Source organism: Patagioenas fasciata, chromosome 2, assembly GCF_037038585.1.
Source record: "Patagioenas fasciata isolate bPatFas1 chromosome 2, bPatFas1.hap1, whole genome shotgun sequence".
NCBI classification, from domain to species: domain Eukaryota; kingdom Metazoa; phylum Chordata; class Aves; order Columbiformes; family Columbidae; genus Patagioenas; species Patagioenas fasciata.
Genome location: NC_092521.1, coordinates 29,803,380 through 29,819,407, shown reverse-complemented (window position 1 = coordinate 29,819,407; position 16,028 = coordinate 29,803,380). Strand labels below are relative to the sequence as shown.

Below are 16,028 nucleotides of genomic sequence, written 5' to 3'. Positions count from 1 at the left end.
AGGGATCAGATATTAGAAAGAATGAAGGCACTTCAATAAGACACTTGCAATACTAGACTGGCCATAATTTATCTCACCATGAAATAAGTAAATCCACCAACAGTACATCTTACTGCAAAAGGGGTTACTTATGATATCAACATGAGGCCATTATATACTCTACTTGAGTAACATATCCAAATCTCACACACTAGCATCTAACAAAGAAGATGGACCTCTAATGAGCCCACTAGGATTCATAATTGATCCTATTGTATGAACTGATGGTATAAAAGACCTTGAAAGAAAACATGCAATAAATATGCATGTGACTGAAAGAATGGAGATGTGATAACCAGAGCTAAAGATAATGTTGTACATTGAGGAACAAGCCGCTCCTTGGAAAGGATGATATTCTGAGAAAGAGAGGCTCTGTTGGCTGTATGGTTGAATCAAACTCAAGTCTCCAGTGAATAAATTGGCTAGATGTCCATAATCAATAATGGGAGCTTTGACAGCTAGCACACAGGAAAACATCTAAATTTAGGTGTCATATTATGGAGCTACTAACACCCTAAGAGGATGTCTGGGAGTAGCAGCACTTCCTTTGTTCTTTAGAGGATGAACATGAGTCTGGACATTTTCATACACATCTTGAACTAATCCTTTTGTCCATAGCTAATTTTGTCTTTCCTCAGTACTTCAAAGTACTGAATTACGATTCCTTATATTAATTTAAAAGAAAACATACAGCTCAAGATCTTCACTTCAGTAGACTTACAATTTAAATTATTTGTTAGTTTTTTCCAGCCTTGAGTCTGTGGGTTTTCATACAGTGCATCAAAGCTTTAGTAAGTATGTACACTTACAGATTCATTCATTAGATCTCCTTTGTTCATCCTTTACTATTTTCTTATCTGTATGAAGCGTTAGTAGTGCATTTAATTCACTAATTGTCCTAAAGCGTGATCTAAGAAGAGTGGGCTTTTTGGACTCACTTTGCCTTGAGAAGATTAATTATTTTCAGATAATTTTTTTAATATATATTGCTTGTTGTCCATAACAAGAATAATCAAAATTATTCTAGAAAGCTGAGGACCTTAGTATATACCAATGGATGTCAAGGAAAACTCTCACCCAGAAATCTGGATTTTTATTGTAGTGAATGGGACAAAGCACATTACGTTAACACGTATATATCTGTTCCTTAGAATAACCACCAAATTTCTTTATTATTTATATTGCATTTCAGAACATGTTTTATAGTAGCATGTCAGGACTTAGGTAATGCATAACATAGATTATAGGACTCAGCCCTAGTCTGAGTACCCATAGCCACATGTTGTAAGACCTCCAAAACACTGTCTACATAACATGACAGATGTTACAGAACCTCTAAATTATTTAATGGCATGTAATCAGGAGTGTAGATATCCTAACAGACAGTCTTATGCCCTGGTGAAAGTATCCTTTGATGTATTCAGGTGTGATGTGAATTCTAAACCTGGAGTCTTCAGGCTCCAGACGACAAGATCAGTCTTTGGGTCCAGCTCTTTAACACTGAAGGGAGAGCTGGAAGGTGCATCACTAAAATGGTGGGCTGATGTTTTGACCCCTGCTGGGTTTCCACCCTCCGTTCTTTACATTGAGAATTGGAACACAACTGCAGAGGCTATTTATTGAGCTGGAATAAATGCAGCACACCTTTAAAAGGAGTCAGACACACAGTATACAGACTTTCATGCTTGATTTCTCCACAGAATTACTTCCTTTTAGTCAAGTCCAACCAACCCATCATAAAGGTAGAAATATGATTTTGTTGACTTGGACAGAAATGTAATCCAGCTTATTGTAAGACGTTTATCGGAGAAATAATGGAGCCATTCCCTTAGGGGATTCAAGCTGGAAAGCGGAGAATGTATTTTGTGGCTTCTTTTGCCATTTTATTGGAAAAGTTGGTTATGTTGAATAATGGGATGAAGAAATTTAATATTTTATTGCACCTTACTCTACACTGCTAATCTGAACCCCTTGAACTAATGCACTGTCTATTCTAATTGTAATTTATTGCTAGCTAAATAAAGGATCTCTTCAATGAGGAGAAACATAGTTTGTGGGAAGGAAGATATTTTGGCTTTCAATGAAATTCAGGACTGTAAAACAGCTTAACCACAGGTTCATAATTAACTATGTCAAAATGGTATTGCCTATGCTTGAAAGATTTCATGCCCAAACAGCAAAGCTCTCATGAGATCACATTCCCTAATAGACTTTTCAGATTAAAGTAGAAATCTCATAGGCATAACTGTTCTCATAGCTGTTCTCCACACTCAGCCTGCATCCAGAAAATGAACCCATACCATGTAATAGTAAAGGTCAGAACACGGGGGACCCCTCAGTGAAATTACCAGGTTTAGAGGTAATCTTATCGCTGAAAACCAGCAATCCAAAGACAGAATTTTGATGTGGCATACAACAAAGATATTCTAAAAATATAATACCAAAAATGCCTTGGTCATTGATGAGTATATCTGCAAAAATAATGTCTGCCAGTGAAGTAAATTCTTGTTTTATCAGAAAGTGACAATATGTATCCTAAGTTTCTTCCATAAAACAAGTTAGGAAGATTTTATTTCTTTCCCAAGTCTATAATTTTTCAAGGATCAGTTGACAATATTTGGTTTTCTTTTTAACTCCTAAAACTAGAAAAAAATCAGTCAACCTTTCCACATTATCAGAAGTAACTCACGAAATGAGATATATTGGTGTGGAAAGTACACATAACAGTTCTTCGTGTTAATGGTATGAAGCAGCAGATGCAGATTGCTGTTTAGAACTGGGGAAAACTTATTTTTTCTGAAAATGTAGAAACTAGAGTGCGCACTTTCATTTTACACATCTGAAAACAGGAGGAAAAGACCAATCAATTTTTTTATACCCTGCAGGCTTGAGATTAGGGAGGAAACACTTAAGATGTTACAATATGTGCTGAATTGTGTCTTTAAATTCATTACTTTTGACTCATAACCCATTTTTCAGTGAGATCTAAGTAATATGATAAAATATTTTATATTAAACATGAAGGGCTTAGGTAAAAATACATTACATTCCTTTCCAAAGAAATCAAATCATGCTTTGTGGACAAATTAATTTGTAGTTATGGCAAAAAAAATTCTACAAATATAGCTACAGTTCAACACTAGTACTTTCATTTCTAAAAATGTGACTGACCTCAATTTTAAATGTCTTGGTTTGAGTTGGATGCTGTTTGTCTCCTTTGGTGCTAGATGCTCCAATGAAACATGCATTCTGGAAGGCCCTTGCATTCCTGGCAGAGGCCTGGAAAGGTCACTGAATCTAATTTCTCACTGTTGCAAGTAGCTGCATCATCTAATCCTTTATGCTCCATCTTAAAGCTGGTTAGGATTTGTTTTCTATCTGCCTCTGTTTCTTTTAATATCCAACCTAAATTTGTTTCTCATTTTTTCATATACATTTGTTGTACCAACACAATCTTAGCTTAAAAGTTGGGTTTGTTTTCTGCCTGCCTCTGTTTCTTTTAATATCCAGCCTAAATTTGTTTCTCATTTTTTCATATACATTTGTTGTACCAACACAATCTTAGCTTAAAAGTTTTATTTCCTTCTACCTTATTTTGTCCTGGGCAAACATGTAAAACCCTTCTGTCACACTACAAGCTTTCCATTCTTGTGGTCGTTTTCATGGCCATTCTCCCCACGTACCTGCTAGAATTCAGTGATTCAACCTGTACACGTTATTCCAGATGAGCTCTCACCAGGTCCTTGTACGATGGCATTGTATTTCCCCATCTTTAGCAATACATCATTTGACAAAACCCAGCACTGCATTTTCCCTCTCATGGCTGCATTACAGTGATGGCCTATTGTCAGCCTGAATACCCAAGGATAATTCTGTCACTGTCTTTTGCCACTGATGAGCTTTCATGTTAAGGGTAGGAGGTCTGCTGTTATTCAATAAAGTGTAGGATTTTTTCAGTGCAACTACATTTAATTTTTTTTTTTCTAACGTAGTATTCCTTAAAATCACCTGATTCCTCCTCCTGTTCCAGTTCACTCTGAATAGATTATACTTTCCAGTTGCATGCCATCAGCAAATTTCATCTGTTTATTTAATCTTTTCCACCAAAGTTGTTGAAGCCATTTAACCATTTAGCCATTTGGGTGCCAATGCTGGAGGAGTTTCGTTAGTAATTTCTTTCCCTTTGAATGCATATATTTCTGTCACCTTCTAGCCTTTGCTTATCTGCTAATAGGAAAAAAAAGAAAAAAAGGCAGTAAGGTACTTTTTTTCTCAAAAGCAGATGAACAGATATTTTGGACACATGCAGCTCTCATTTCATGTTTGTCAACTGCTTTATTTCTTGCCTGAGATCAATTAAAAAAAATCTGTGACGTGTTAAAGAAGAATTTATATACTCAAAGCAGGGCACCTGAAGTAGAGTATTTACAGACTTCACATTTTGTCATTGTCATAGTACTTCACTTTAAAAGCCTTAAGTTCTTCCCGAGCTCTATACCACAGAATCACAGAAGAACTGAGGTTGGAAGGGACCAGAGGAGCTTTCCAGGATGGTGTCCAGATGGCATTTGAATATCTCCAAGGATGGACACTCCACAGCCTCTCTGGGCTGGGTGTTCAAGTGTTTGGCCATCCTCAGAGGAAAAAAAAAAAAAAAGCTTTTTCTTGTGTTTAGATGGAATTTCATGTGCTTTAATTCATGTGAATGGTCTTTGATGTGTTAGTGGGCATTACAGAGAAGACTCTGGCTTTGTGTTCATTCCCTCTTGTACTGGAAAGCCCAGAACTGAACACAGTACTTCAGATGTGTCCTCACCAGTGCTGAGTAGAGGAAAAGGATCATCTCCCCCAATCTGCTGTCAACACTCCTCCTAGTGCAGCCCAGGATGCTGATGGTCTTCTTTATCACAAGGTGCCTTGCTGGCTTGTTGTTCATCAGGACCCTTCATAAGTTGTCTTTAGTAATTGCTGTTCACTACAGAAATACCCAGTACAATATAACTGAGAGTGGAATTTGTCTAGGAGAATGACTTTTAAGATTTGTATAATTCATTGCAAATTAACACAATGAGCAACTCGAATAACTGCAGTATAGCAACGTTGAAAGCAGGGTGGAAATTTAGAACTAGTGCAAATTTGTTGAAAAATCTTTCCCTTTTTTTCTTTCGGTCCTTTTTATTATTAGCTTGCAGTGTATGATGGAATCACCTCACTACCTATGAATGATACGTTGCAGATTCACTGACCAAAGCTTGAGGAAATAGTTTTGGCACAGGAGTATTTTCCAAGGTAGCAATAAAGCTCCTCAGTTGTTTACAACATCTTTGTTTGCTATGGAATCTTCACTTTTGTGTCTGTGTTCCCTCTAGTGCAGTCTTCTTCCCAAACTGATTTCTCACTGAGACACCACAGGGAAGCCCCTGTGAAGCAGAGGCTTTGACCTGAGTTGAACAGTAACCCTACATATTTGCCTGTTTCCTTACCAAATTCAGAAGTGCAAACATTTTCTCCTTTGCTTTTTAGAACAAATATCACTGGGTCCTTGTGGTATCACTTCTGACTTCTGACCTTTTAGCCTTGGTCAAGCCAGCTGTTTGCCAGTCAAGGGAGCACCTCTAACCCAACAGCTCAGCTGCACAGGGTCTGTTGCCAGCCGGCTTGAATGTGGGTTGCTGCAGACACTTGGCATTTCCCATTGAACAGATTCACACCATTTCATCCTGGAATCTGCACTGCCTTGCTGCTCCAGCCCAGACCAACCACTGCCCTGAGGGAAGCAGTAACCTTCTAAATATACAGTTGTCAGAATCTTAATGTTTTGTTACAGATCTGGAGGACTGGACAGTGAACTGTTATTTCTCCAAGAACATTTTAAGGCCTTGCTCTACAAATATACAGAATAATTAAATCAAATACTTTATAGCATATAAAAGTGTATCGCAAATATTACCTTTAAGCTCTGTTCTCTAAGTCATACCATTAATTTAATATGAGATCAGAGGTTTCAGCCTATAATAGTGTGAGATATGCAATTTCTCAATATAAGTACATGATTAAACAAGTTCATTACCACATATAGCAACCTACCACCTTTACCAGACTTGTTTTAACTATAATGCACATCACTCAAACTCTAAGATAAAATGCCTTGATTTCAAGCTCAGTGAATGTGCTCCAAGTATGCAATAAGGCTGATTTTGATGCAAGCACATACTCATTTACTACCACTGACACAGACAGTAGCTTGTCTGCACACTTCATCATCAGATTTTGACTGTCTGATAAAAAATACCCATGAAACACCATGATGAGATACATGCACAAGGGGGAATGAATGGGACTGATGTGGCAAGATGCAGCCAGGAGACCTTTTGGACAGAAAGGGAACGTGTTCTTCTCCATGGCAGAACATCCCTTTTCCCAGGCTCACTAAGGGCTTTCTGATTGCTCTGGATACACACACAACATCCTCCTTCAGCAACAGTAAGGATACTGCTCAGTGCTCTTCCATTGCTATTCCCTCACAATTTAAGGTGATGGTCCATTTCTTCCTACAAGAGTTGCAGGGGTGACATCCGTGTTTTTATACTCTTGACCTTTATAAATGGCCTTATTCTTATACTAGCTTGGGGTTCCCATTTTCTTTTGGCCTTTTCAACATGATATCCTAGCATAGACAGAGCAGTGGATTTGTTTGGACTATCTTCTGAGCATAAAAGCATGTCATGACAATGTCATAATAATGAGGTCATTCATGAGTGATGCAGTACTGTTTCTTCTGAAGTCAAAACACCTCCAAAGCAGTTTCTCTTTCTTATGTTAGACAATGAGTGTGCAGTAATGAACATAAATGAAGAGTAATGCAATGCAACAAAGATTTGGAAACTCCAGCTCTTAATTTATAGGTGTTGCCTCCATATGCTTGGATGTGATCATAAAAAAGAAATAGTTTAATATGTTATCCATAGTGGGACAAAGTAGAAGAAATTGCCAGAACTGAAAGCTTTTGGAAGAATAATACTTAATGCATATTGCAATGAAGTTGTTGACTAGAATACAACATTAAATTCCTGGCTGCACTAGCATTTATGTTACCATTCACTCTTGTTGAAAAATACCTACTGCTACTGCGAGGGATCTTTTTATTATTCTCTCTATTATTACAAAATAGTCCAGCAAAATAGCATTGCAAGACTGTGAACTGTCTGTCACATTTGAATCATTCTTTCACTACAGGCTGTTTTTCTGTAAAAGTTACTTGGATTTACTAAGAATGCCCTTGAGATGTTTCACCCGCAATGCTTATTACAGAGCAATACACCTCACATAACCTCTTGCCATTAGCAATTAGAATCTTGCGATTTCCTAGCATTTGGAATTTTTAACTAACAATGTTCATTTTGAGAGTTACATCTCTAAAAACACTGACAGAAGTGAGAGACTAGACTCTCACATGTTTTGTTCTTGGGGGGGCTGTAAATATAGTTTATTTCATGTTTTGCATCTTTACTCTCTTTCCACAGTGAAATCAGATGAGTTGCAAACAATCAAGAAGGAATTAACCCAGATCAAAACAAAAATTGACTCCTTGCTAGGGAGACTGGAAAAGATTGAAAAGCAGCAAAAAGCTGAAGCAGGTAGGTGAAAGCAATTTATAGTCAAATGAAATAAATTAGAATCTAGTTGTCAGTCAAGGAGACAGACCAGAGAGAACAGAAACCTTCCAGAAATTTTGCTACATAATGGAGGCCTGAAACAAGGTAAATTAATTCTCAGGTAGAACTATTGGGACGATAAATGACTATTCTCCACAGAGCGTGCAACATCATTTCAAGAATTGTTTACTATGCTGTAAGGAAAAAAAATATATTCTTACTAGATGTTCTGGAAACAAAACATCGCTAAAAATTCGACTAGACACAATTAAGTTAGAGGATGTTGACCTTGGGGATGCTTGTGCTATCCACATTAAGAATTATTAGATGGTCTGTCTCAGGAATTATTAGCTGTGCAATAGGCCATAGTCACAAGTTGCAACGAGAGAAATACCTGTTTGATCTAAGGAAACGAGGTGCAACTAAGCAGTCCAGTGGGTTGCCCAGAGAGGCTGTAGTAGCTCCATCCTTGGAGACATTCAAAACTCATTGGGGCAAGGCCTCTTGGACCTGGACCAAACTTTGAGTTTGGCACTGCTTTGAGGAGAGGTTGGATTTGAAGAGTCCAGAGATCCATTCCAGGCTAAGCTACTGTGTGAAGCTGTGGCATCTCTGTAAAAATGACTGCAATTCTAGTTCAGCTTTTCTCTGGCTTTAAGTGTTTTATTTTGAGTCCCATTTTAGGAATGTCAAAATCCAAAATTACTTTTTAATTTAATCAAGGTCTTTATTTCTGTCATTGCAGTGATCATTTTGTTAGCTGAATGATCTCACCTGGCAGCAGTTTAAAGCCATGCTGAGCAGTTATAAGGGATTTATAAGGTTGTATTTTCACCATGGTATATATAGAAAACAAACTCAGTTCTTAACACTGTCTATGGTATTTGCTTGGCTATTTCCTTATAAATTACATGATATATCTCTGTACAGGAGCTGTGTACTATTGAGCTGATTTGATGAGAGCCAGCAGGGAAATGGAAGCCTTATCTCGTGGAAAATCTCAATGTTCCTTTTTTTCTTTCCCTTCAATCTCTGAAGAAAAATTTTTATACCTTTCATGTGAAATGTGCGAAAGAAACTCTGCCTCAGAATCTGCAGCTGCCTGGGTGTCTGAGCACTCAGATTTCTGTCCCTTGCCTAACTCAGATCAGTTACGTGAAGCCAGAAAGGCCCAACAGGACACATAAAGAAAACTCCATCCAGACTATCTAAAATATTGGTGGGAATTAGCAGTTGAGGTTCATGAACCTGACACAGGAAAAACAGATATTCAGATCTGGATCCCTCCTGTGCCTGCCCTGTTTGTTGATCTGTTGCAGGAGTATCTCTATAAACCCAGAATTTTCTGCTAGCATTCAGAAATAACTCTAATTAGTGTCTTCCTATGGTAGAACACTACAGTAAAAATATTTTGTGGTTAACTTTTTTTTTTTTAAAAAAAGCTCTTTAAAAAAGAACTATGTTGTATTTACGATCATTTTCTAAGTTGATGGACAAGGACGAATCCCTCAGCTGTTAGAGTTTACCCCACAAAATAATCAGAATGTTTTTTTCCAAGTCTAAGGTAAACCATTAGTATAGAGTGTGATTATCCCTTTCAGGAGAACTGTACACAATATGTATTCATTATATTCTATTTTATACTTTATGCAAGTTAGACAAAAGTTGGTATAATCAGTGAAGATGTAATTGCAAGGCACTCCACTGAATCACTTCTGTACTGAAATGCTCTGAGATGGAGTATCTCTACTTCAGGGAGCTTTTAGATAAAATTCATTACTATGCAAAACAACCTGCATGTCATTGTACTTTGATATCCAATTTTCACTTTTGCTAAAAGACTGTAGTGAACTCATTTAAATAGAAATCAGCTCAAAGAGGAAAACGTTGACTTGTATTGAATCATACTGTTATGCCTTTTGAAGACAAGTAATGAATATGCTCAGAGATTAAAAACTAGTTTCAAATTGTTGATGCTTTAAAATGTCAGGTGCAAAACCCATCCCCCATATTCCTTGCCTCCCATTGGAAGGTGTGAGGAGAAGACAACACCTCAGAGATACCAGTAAACCTGGATCCCCATTTAGGTCTCATGAGCAGATGAAGAGGGTAATGCAGCCTGGGTGATTAGTCTGCAGATGATCCCTTCCTCAGCTAAAAGATTTGTGTAATATCAAGCTAGATTGGTAGATGAACTATTTCATTTATGATATGTGAGAAGATTTTGTTCCTACTCTATGGTTTGGCAATATTATTTCTTACTTTCCTTTGCCAGAAGGTGTGACCTCACTAAGACTGGGATGAGAGAGAGAGGATCTGTCTCTTTTACACAAAACAAAAATCAGGCTATCATCTTGCTCTTTTGTTTTTTTGAGTTTGTTTGCATCACTCTCATGAAGAATATTTAACTATTAGTCTTAAAAGCTATGTATTGGGAGGAATGTGATAGGTTAAGCAGACAAGCTGGACAAGGTCAGTGCATACATTGGTTACAGCTCTACTGCTGCATGAAAACATTCCTTACAGTAAGAGCTGATGTTCTGTCTTTTACTAATATCAACCCCTGACCACTACATTTGGGGGAATACAGATAAGAGGATTTCCTGTACATAGGGAAACTGCAGGAATAGCTCCTTCATTTGTAAAAACCTGGACCATGAAGCCAGGGATAAGAAGCTGTTCTGATGTGAAAAATTATTACGGGAGAATATTTTCCGTGTAATATCAGAGGTGGATGCTGAAAGGTAGGATCTTAAGTTTAGCTTCTCAAAAGAGCCCAACAGACTTAGATGCTAAGCTGGTATTTTAGACTCCTCTGAAGAATCTAATCTGCATTCTCATTCAGACAATTAAGTAAGTGATCTAATATTTTAGCAGCTATATCCCAAAAGTTTTCCCAGGTACATGCATCAAGTCCATAATTTCAGAACACTTCCTTGGCCAAAGTTGATTCAGTTGTCACTGCCACAGCTGGGTTAATCTCAGAACGGTTTGAGGCAGAAGGTGGTGGGGCGAAACATAGTAGGCACAGCAGGTTCAATCCACATTTTCTTGCACAGTAAGGCAAGTAGCACAATGACATAACTAACATGATATTCTATAGAGTACCATGCCATGGTTTAAGTCTTCTACTAATATGCGTGACTGGAGGAATTACGTGGCTAAGGGAGAAAAGCTTAATTGCTATATGTCTTCAATAAAGTAATATGAAAATGAAGGACTAGAGACTAACAAAAACTAAAAAGATGAAAGTAAGTTGTAAAATCTATGTGCAGAGGTGGAAGAAAAAAAAATTTCTTTGTTTAAGACTCTGATACAGAAAAGTATGAGCAAATTTGACTATTATATGCAGCTCAAAATAATTTATAGTAAAATAATTATGTATTCATAGAGCTGAAAAATATAGAGCTTCACAAGCAATCTGCAGATTCATTGGCTCTCCAACAAGATAAATGATGCACTACTAGTGTTACAGAACAGCCAATCTAACAAAAAAAGAGTGGTTTTGTTCTAGAAATTTGATCATTGATGAGCATTGTCACCTGAAAAGATGTTGGTATTCCTGCTACATGCAAGCAATTGTCTGACTCACATTCACTTCGAGTACATAAAGCTTTTCATCTAAGCTCCTGATGTGCATACGAATAAGACTGATTCCTCCAACCACTCTTCTGGCCATTCTGTCTGTCATTCTTCCCTAAATCCTCCTCTGGGTTTCTGCTGGCTGGATGAAATTCCTCAACAGATCCAGGAGTCTTGCAACGAATAATCACAACAATGCAACTTTCTGCACTAAGTCAACCAGAACAGATCCTCTGGGCCTCCATGGAAATGGTCTTTCTTTTCACCACTTTGGAGAAATTATAGGAAACCCTCTATTTGGGTAACTGGAGGGGGACATTCTCCAGTTACTGTGGCACATTATACAAATGGGGAGAAACTGTTATTTTACTCCATAAAAAGTATGTTTGGATGTCTAGAAGGATTTGTTGATTATTCACAGCAAATTTATGCAAATCCTTGTTCACTTATTGGAAATTAACAGCCTTCTGCTTCTCAGAGCATAGAGATTTATGCACTTCTTATTGGTTGCAGATAAGTAAATATATGGTGGCTTTGCCACTTGGATTCCCAAGGTAAAGTCCAGAATATCAAAAAGCTGGATCTGCTGGTAAATCAAACCTTCGTCCACTGCATGGCATAGATGTGTGTTGGTACTGTTGTTGATTTATGCATTAATTTTTGAAAACAAGAGTTTTGATCATATTTGCCTTGTAGATATTAATACAGTGATTTTTACAAAGCTAGCTCATCTGGAGATGGGAAGTTTAGGTTTCCTCCTCAGAGCACTTTGCCACCAATAGGGAAGGCTACTGAATCTCTATAGAGTATGTTTTCCTTACAGAAGCTCAAAAGAAACAAATGGAAGATAATGCTGATTTGATTCAAGAAGAATGCATATCAGAGAATGCAGATAACTCTACAGAAGAGCCAATTGAAGGAGGGCCAGATGCAGATGGGGATGGAGAAGAGATGACTGATGGGATAGAGGAGGATTTTGATGAGGATGGCAGCAATGAGCTGGTAAGGAATAACCATGCCATGTCTGTCTATACAGGTGCTACAGAGAACCAACAATCTGGGTTAGCAAAAAAAGCTCGCAGCAGCATTGTCATGTTCTGTAACTAGTGCCTAGTCCTTTATGCTTCATATACTCTAGTACCAATTAAGCATAGGGCCCTCTGAAGATAAACAAGAAAATATATATTTTTACTACACTTGGTGATTTTAGAAAGAAAAGGAAATGTACTTTAAATTGGTTTACATTTATTATTTTACACTTAATGAAATGTAGAAGAGGGGGGAAAAAAAAAAAAAAAGCAAATGTTTTCCTAACTGAAGCATATCTAAATCAAATAAGATTCTAGAATGGACAACTTTCTCATGAGTAAACATGTGCATCTTCTGCAGACTGTGTTGGCAGCTATAGATTTTTTTGTTGTGGAAGGATTTTTTTCCCTAAGAAATGTTCAGCTAAGATGTTTGGGTTTTCAGCCTGAGCCTGTACAATTAATGAAATGTTCATCATGTTGTTAAACTTCTAGGTTCCTCTAGAAAAACATTAAAAATTATTTTGAAAGTCAGATTTATACATTTTTCTAAATTCCTAGTAAGAATTGATCAGCCACATCATTTTAGACTCTATAATACCCTCCCTCTCTTCCCAGATTTCATATTCTTTCACTTCGAGCAGGCATCACTTCTGTTGCTCAGTGTCACTGTCCTTGTTTGCGTTTTAGCACACACTTAATCACATCTCCACTGCAAAAATCATTCAGTGATGCCAACAGAAGTCAGTCAGCAATGGACACAGTTGAGCCAACACCAAGTCTGGAGTAACGGGGCATGATAATAAGCAGTGTTTTGTACTGCTTACTGCAGACGTAATTTAAACTTACTGCTAATTTGAGGGTCAGTGTCCCTTTAGCCAGCACATGGCCCTCTTGAATTTATAAATCCTGAACAGCATTATGCCCAGGAGAATCTACTACAACCTGGATCCCCCATCTTTTAACATGCCATATAGAACAGATGGAACATATTCTCTTGTACAGATATGAGGGACCTCTGTCAGCTTGTCAGTTGTCACTCCAAATGTGTAGGAAGTGGAAATTTTTTAATGAATAAATAGTTGTAAATATAATATTCCACCACGGCTAATACCTGAACAGCTGAAGTGATATTAGCAATAGGGGTTACTACAGTTTAGCAAGACTGGTGGGTTTTGCACTAATTAGGTGTCAGACTCCCTGCTGCAGACACTAAGTGGGGAAGTTAATGTACAGTATATTAGCATCTGATTGTTCAGTGCTGTCATTTCACCCAGTGAGTGTGGCATATTTAGCATGTACCTACACTATATAATGAAGCATGATGTAGAAGAAATTTTTCATCTAGCAAAGACCTAAGCAGGAAATTTTGTGACAAGCAAGCAGCACAGGAAGACTTCATTAGCAGTGAAAGTCTGGAATCAGCACAGCCACATTTGCACACCCCTGCTTCCAAGTTAAAAAGCTTGTGATGACATTAGTTAAAGTGCAGCATGTTGCAGACAGAGCTCCAAAGACAGGCTGCCTCATGTCTCCCACCTTCCCAGACACTGGGACCCTTTAGCCAAGAAGCTGGAAGTATTGTAGACTTTAAATCTCAGAGCCAATATTGCCACTGATGTAAAATCTTCATGCTTTTCATCCTCACTTGCCATTTTCCTTAAGCTTTGGAAGAAGCCACTTCACCTTAGTTTTCCTCCCTGCTACAATGGGATAATAACATTTCTTTCTTTTGCAAAGCCTAGGGAGATCAGTGAATGTAAAACTGCTACGGATGGGATAAAGGATTGCTCTACAAAAGATTACTTCAAAGAAATCTCAGGCAATGGGTGTTTGCCATGGAGAGGCAATTATAAATTGAACTGTACATCTTTCCTTTACAGGTCTTACCCAAACACTCAACAGTAACAGCCAGTGTTATAATATGAAGCTGGTAGTTTATGATGCATATTTTAATTTAGTCTATTTTTCACTTATACTTACGTATATTTATGTAGATATAATGGCCAATTCCTATAAGTTTTACTTTCTACTCTGATTACTGGTAGCCATATAACTGGAAAGTCAATATGAATACTATCAAATCCATAGTGAAAACTCTGGTAGGAGGTAGGAATGCTTGGGATTTCAGTCTTCTTCTACCAGTTCTGTGCCCTGCTATCTGGCTGTGTTTTGTCAAAGGCAAAGTAGATAGATAAGTTTATTATAAAACAAGAAGTCCTAACAGGTTCTTCTCCTGTTTTATGAAAACTTAGCTATTTAGGAAAAAGAGCTGACTAATAGCAAATGTGTCATTTTTTAATGGAGCCAGTTACAATGCATTTGCAGGGAAAAAAAAAAAAAAGAGTTTTAAGCATGAAAAGTGTTAGATGTGAAACAATTAGCACAAACTTGCCATGTGGAAAAACATAACCTTGGACTCAGAATCAGAAATACCCATCCAAAAGGCATTTTTTATTGAAATCTATAATCTTTTCCAAATATAAATCTGAAGGGATTTAGGACAATGATGAAAAAGAAAAAATTTTCTTTCATCACTAGAAGCAGCAGAGCAAATAGAAAAACTTTTGAAATGGGCATAGCTAATGTTCTGAAGCCAATTCAGCACCAAAAATTGATTGTGGGTCGACTAGTCTGAAAAATATTATTAAAAGGAGAGAGAAGTATGACTTAAATTTAGATCTTAACCTTTTTTTGCAGTGCTTCATATTTAGCTATAAATTTCTTGCCAAGCCATTTGCCAATAACCTGCTGCAGGGCTCTTTTTGATGAACACGATATTGTTGTCTCTTTTTTGTTTCCCCTGTGACCAGCCTTAAGCCTTGCAGTAAAGGGAAGGGTTCAGAAAGGACAGACTCACTGCCAGAGTCCAGCTGCTGCCAGAATGGAACCTCTGAATCTGTGTATGTGGATCTGCATCTTTGGCCAAGAGGACTCAAAACTATATTTCTTTCTCTATTTCTGACTTGCAAAGGAAGTGACTACGCAGGATGTATGTTGTGGGTTTAGGTGGTAGGATCAGTTCTCTGAATTCACACGCTGTCTATTTGGAGGAACAGGTTACTGCACATTAACTGAGTGATGGCAGCAGTCCTCATGCCTGCCTTCAGCCTAGACCAACTGTAAAGAAACGCTAAGTAGTTTAGCCTGCAGTCTGAGTTAAGTCAGGCATGGATTTAAGGAGGTTTTAGCCTCTTCATTTACCTGCCTGGCTGCACACACAAAACCACATCACATTCAACAGCTGCACACCTTCACCTACCATTTAGATCAGGATGTTGTTCTTCCCGGCATTGTTATTTTCTATGGACTAAAGACACACCCACAAATAGTCATTATGGCTCAGCTGAAGTGTGAAAAAGTTTTATGCCACAATAACTTGATTGCCCATCTGAACTCTAATTCAAGACATGGTGCATTTGAAGTATCTGCTACAGTCATCAAACATCCCCCATTGGGAAAGTTTCCTTTTGTACCAACTGTTTGCCCACAAACGTGTCTCAGTGTCTACAGTGCTGCAGACACTCCAGCTTGGGAATGTTTTTAGAACAATCCCCAAAGACTTTTGCTGCGTCGACCTACTGAGAACTTGTTTAAATGATGGTTTCAGATATATGATCTAGCTATGTATGAATACGCTAGGAGAGACTGAGTCAAAAAGCTGACTTCATCTTGCTCTGTGAAGAGTGTCATATGCTTCTCACCCATCTGCTCTTATATGGTA

General features: G+C 37.7%; 1 protein-coding gene across 9 annotated transcripts in view; it reads left to right on the top strand.

The window, feature by feature from the left end:
* The window catches only part of RALYL (RALY RNA binding protein like), a 384,238-nt gene that overhangs the window by 351,609 nt on the left and 16,601 nt on the right, over positions 1 to 16,028 (top strand). For 7 of the 9 annotated variants that reach the window (XM_065832023.2, XM_065832022.2, XM_071803975.1 and 4 more), the window contains 2 exons: positions 7,563 to 7,676; positions 12,100 to 12,278. In XM_065832023.2, the coding sequence (XP_065688095.1) occupies positions 7,563 to 7,676; positions 12,100 to 12,278 (293 nt within the window). Of the gene's footprint in view, positions 1 to 7,562; positions 7,677 to 9,684; positions 9,818 to 12,099; positions 12,279 to 16,028 lie in introns of those variants that run through there. The other 2 variants (XM_071803976.1, XM_071803978.1) reach the window with 2 other exon arrangements.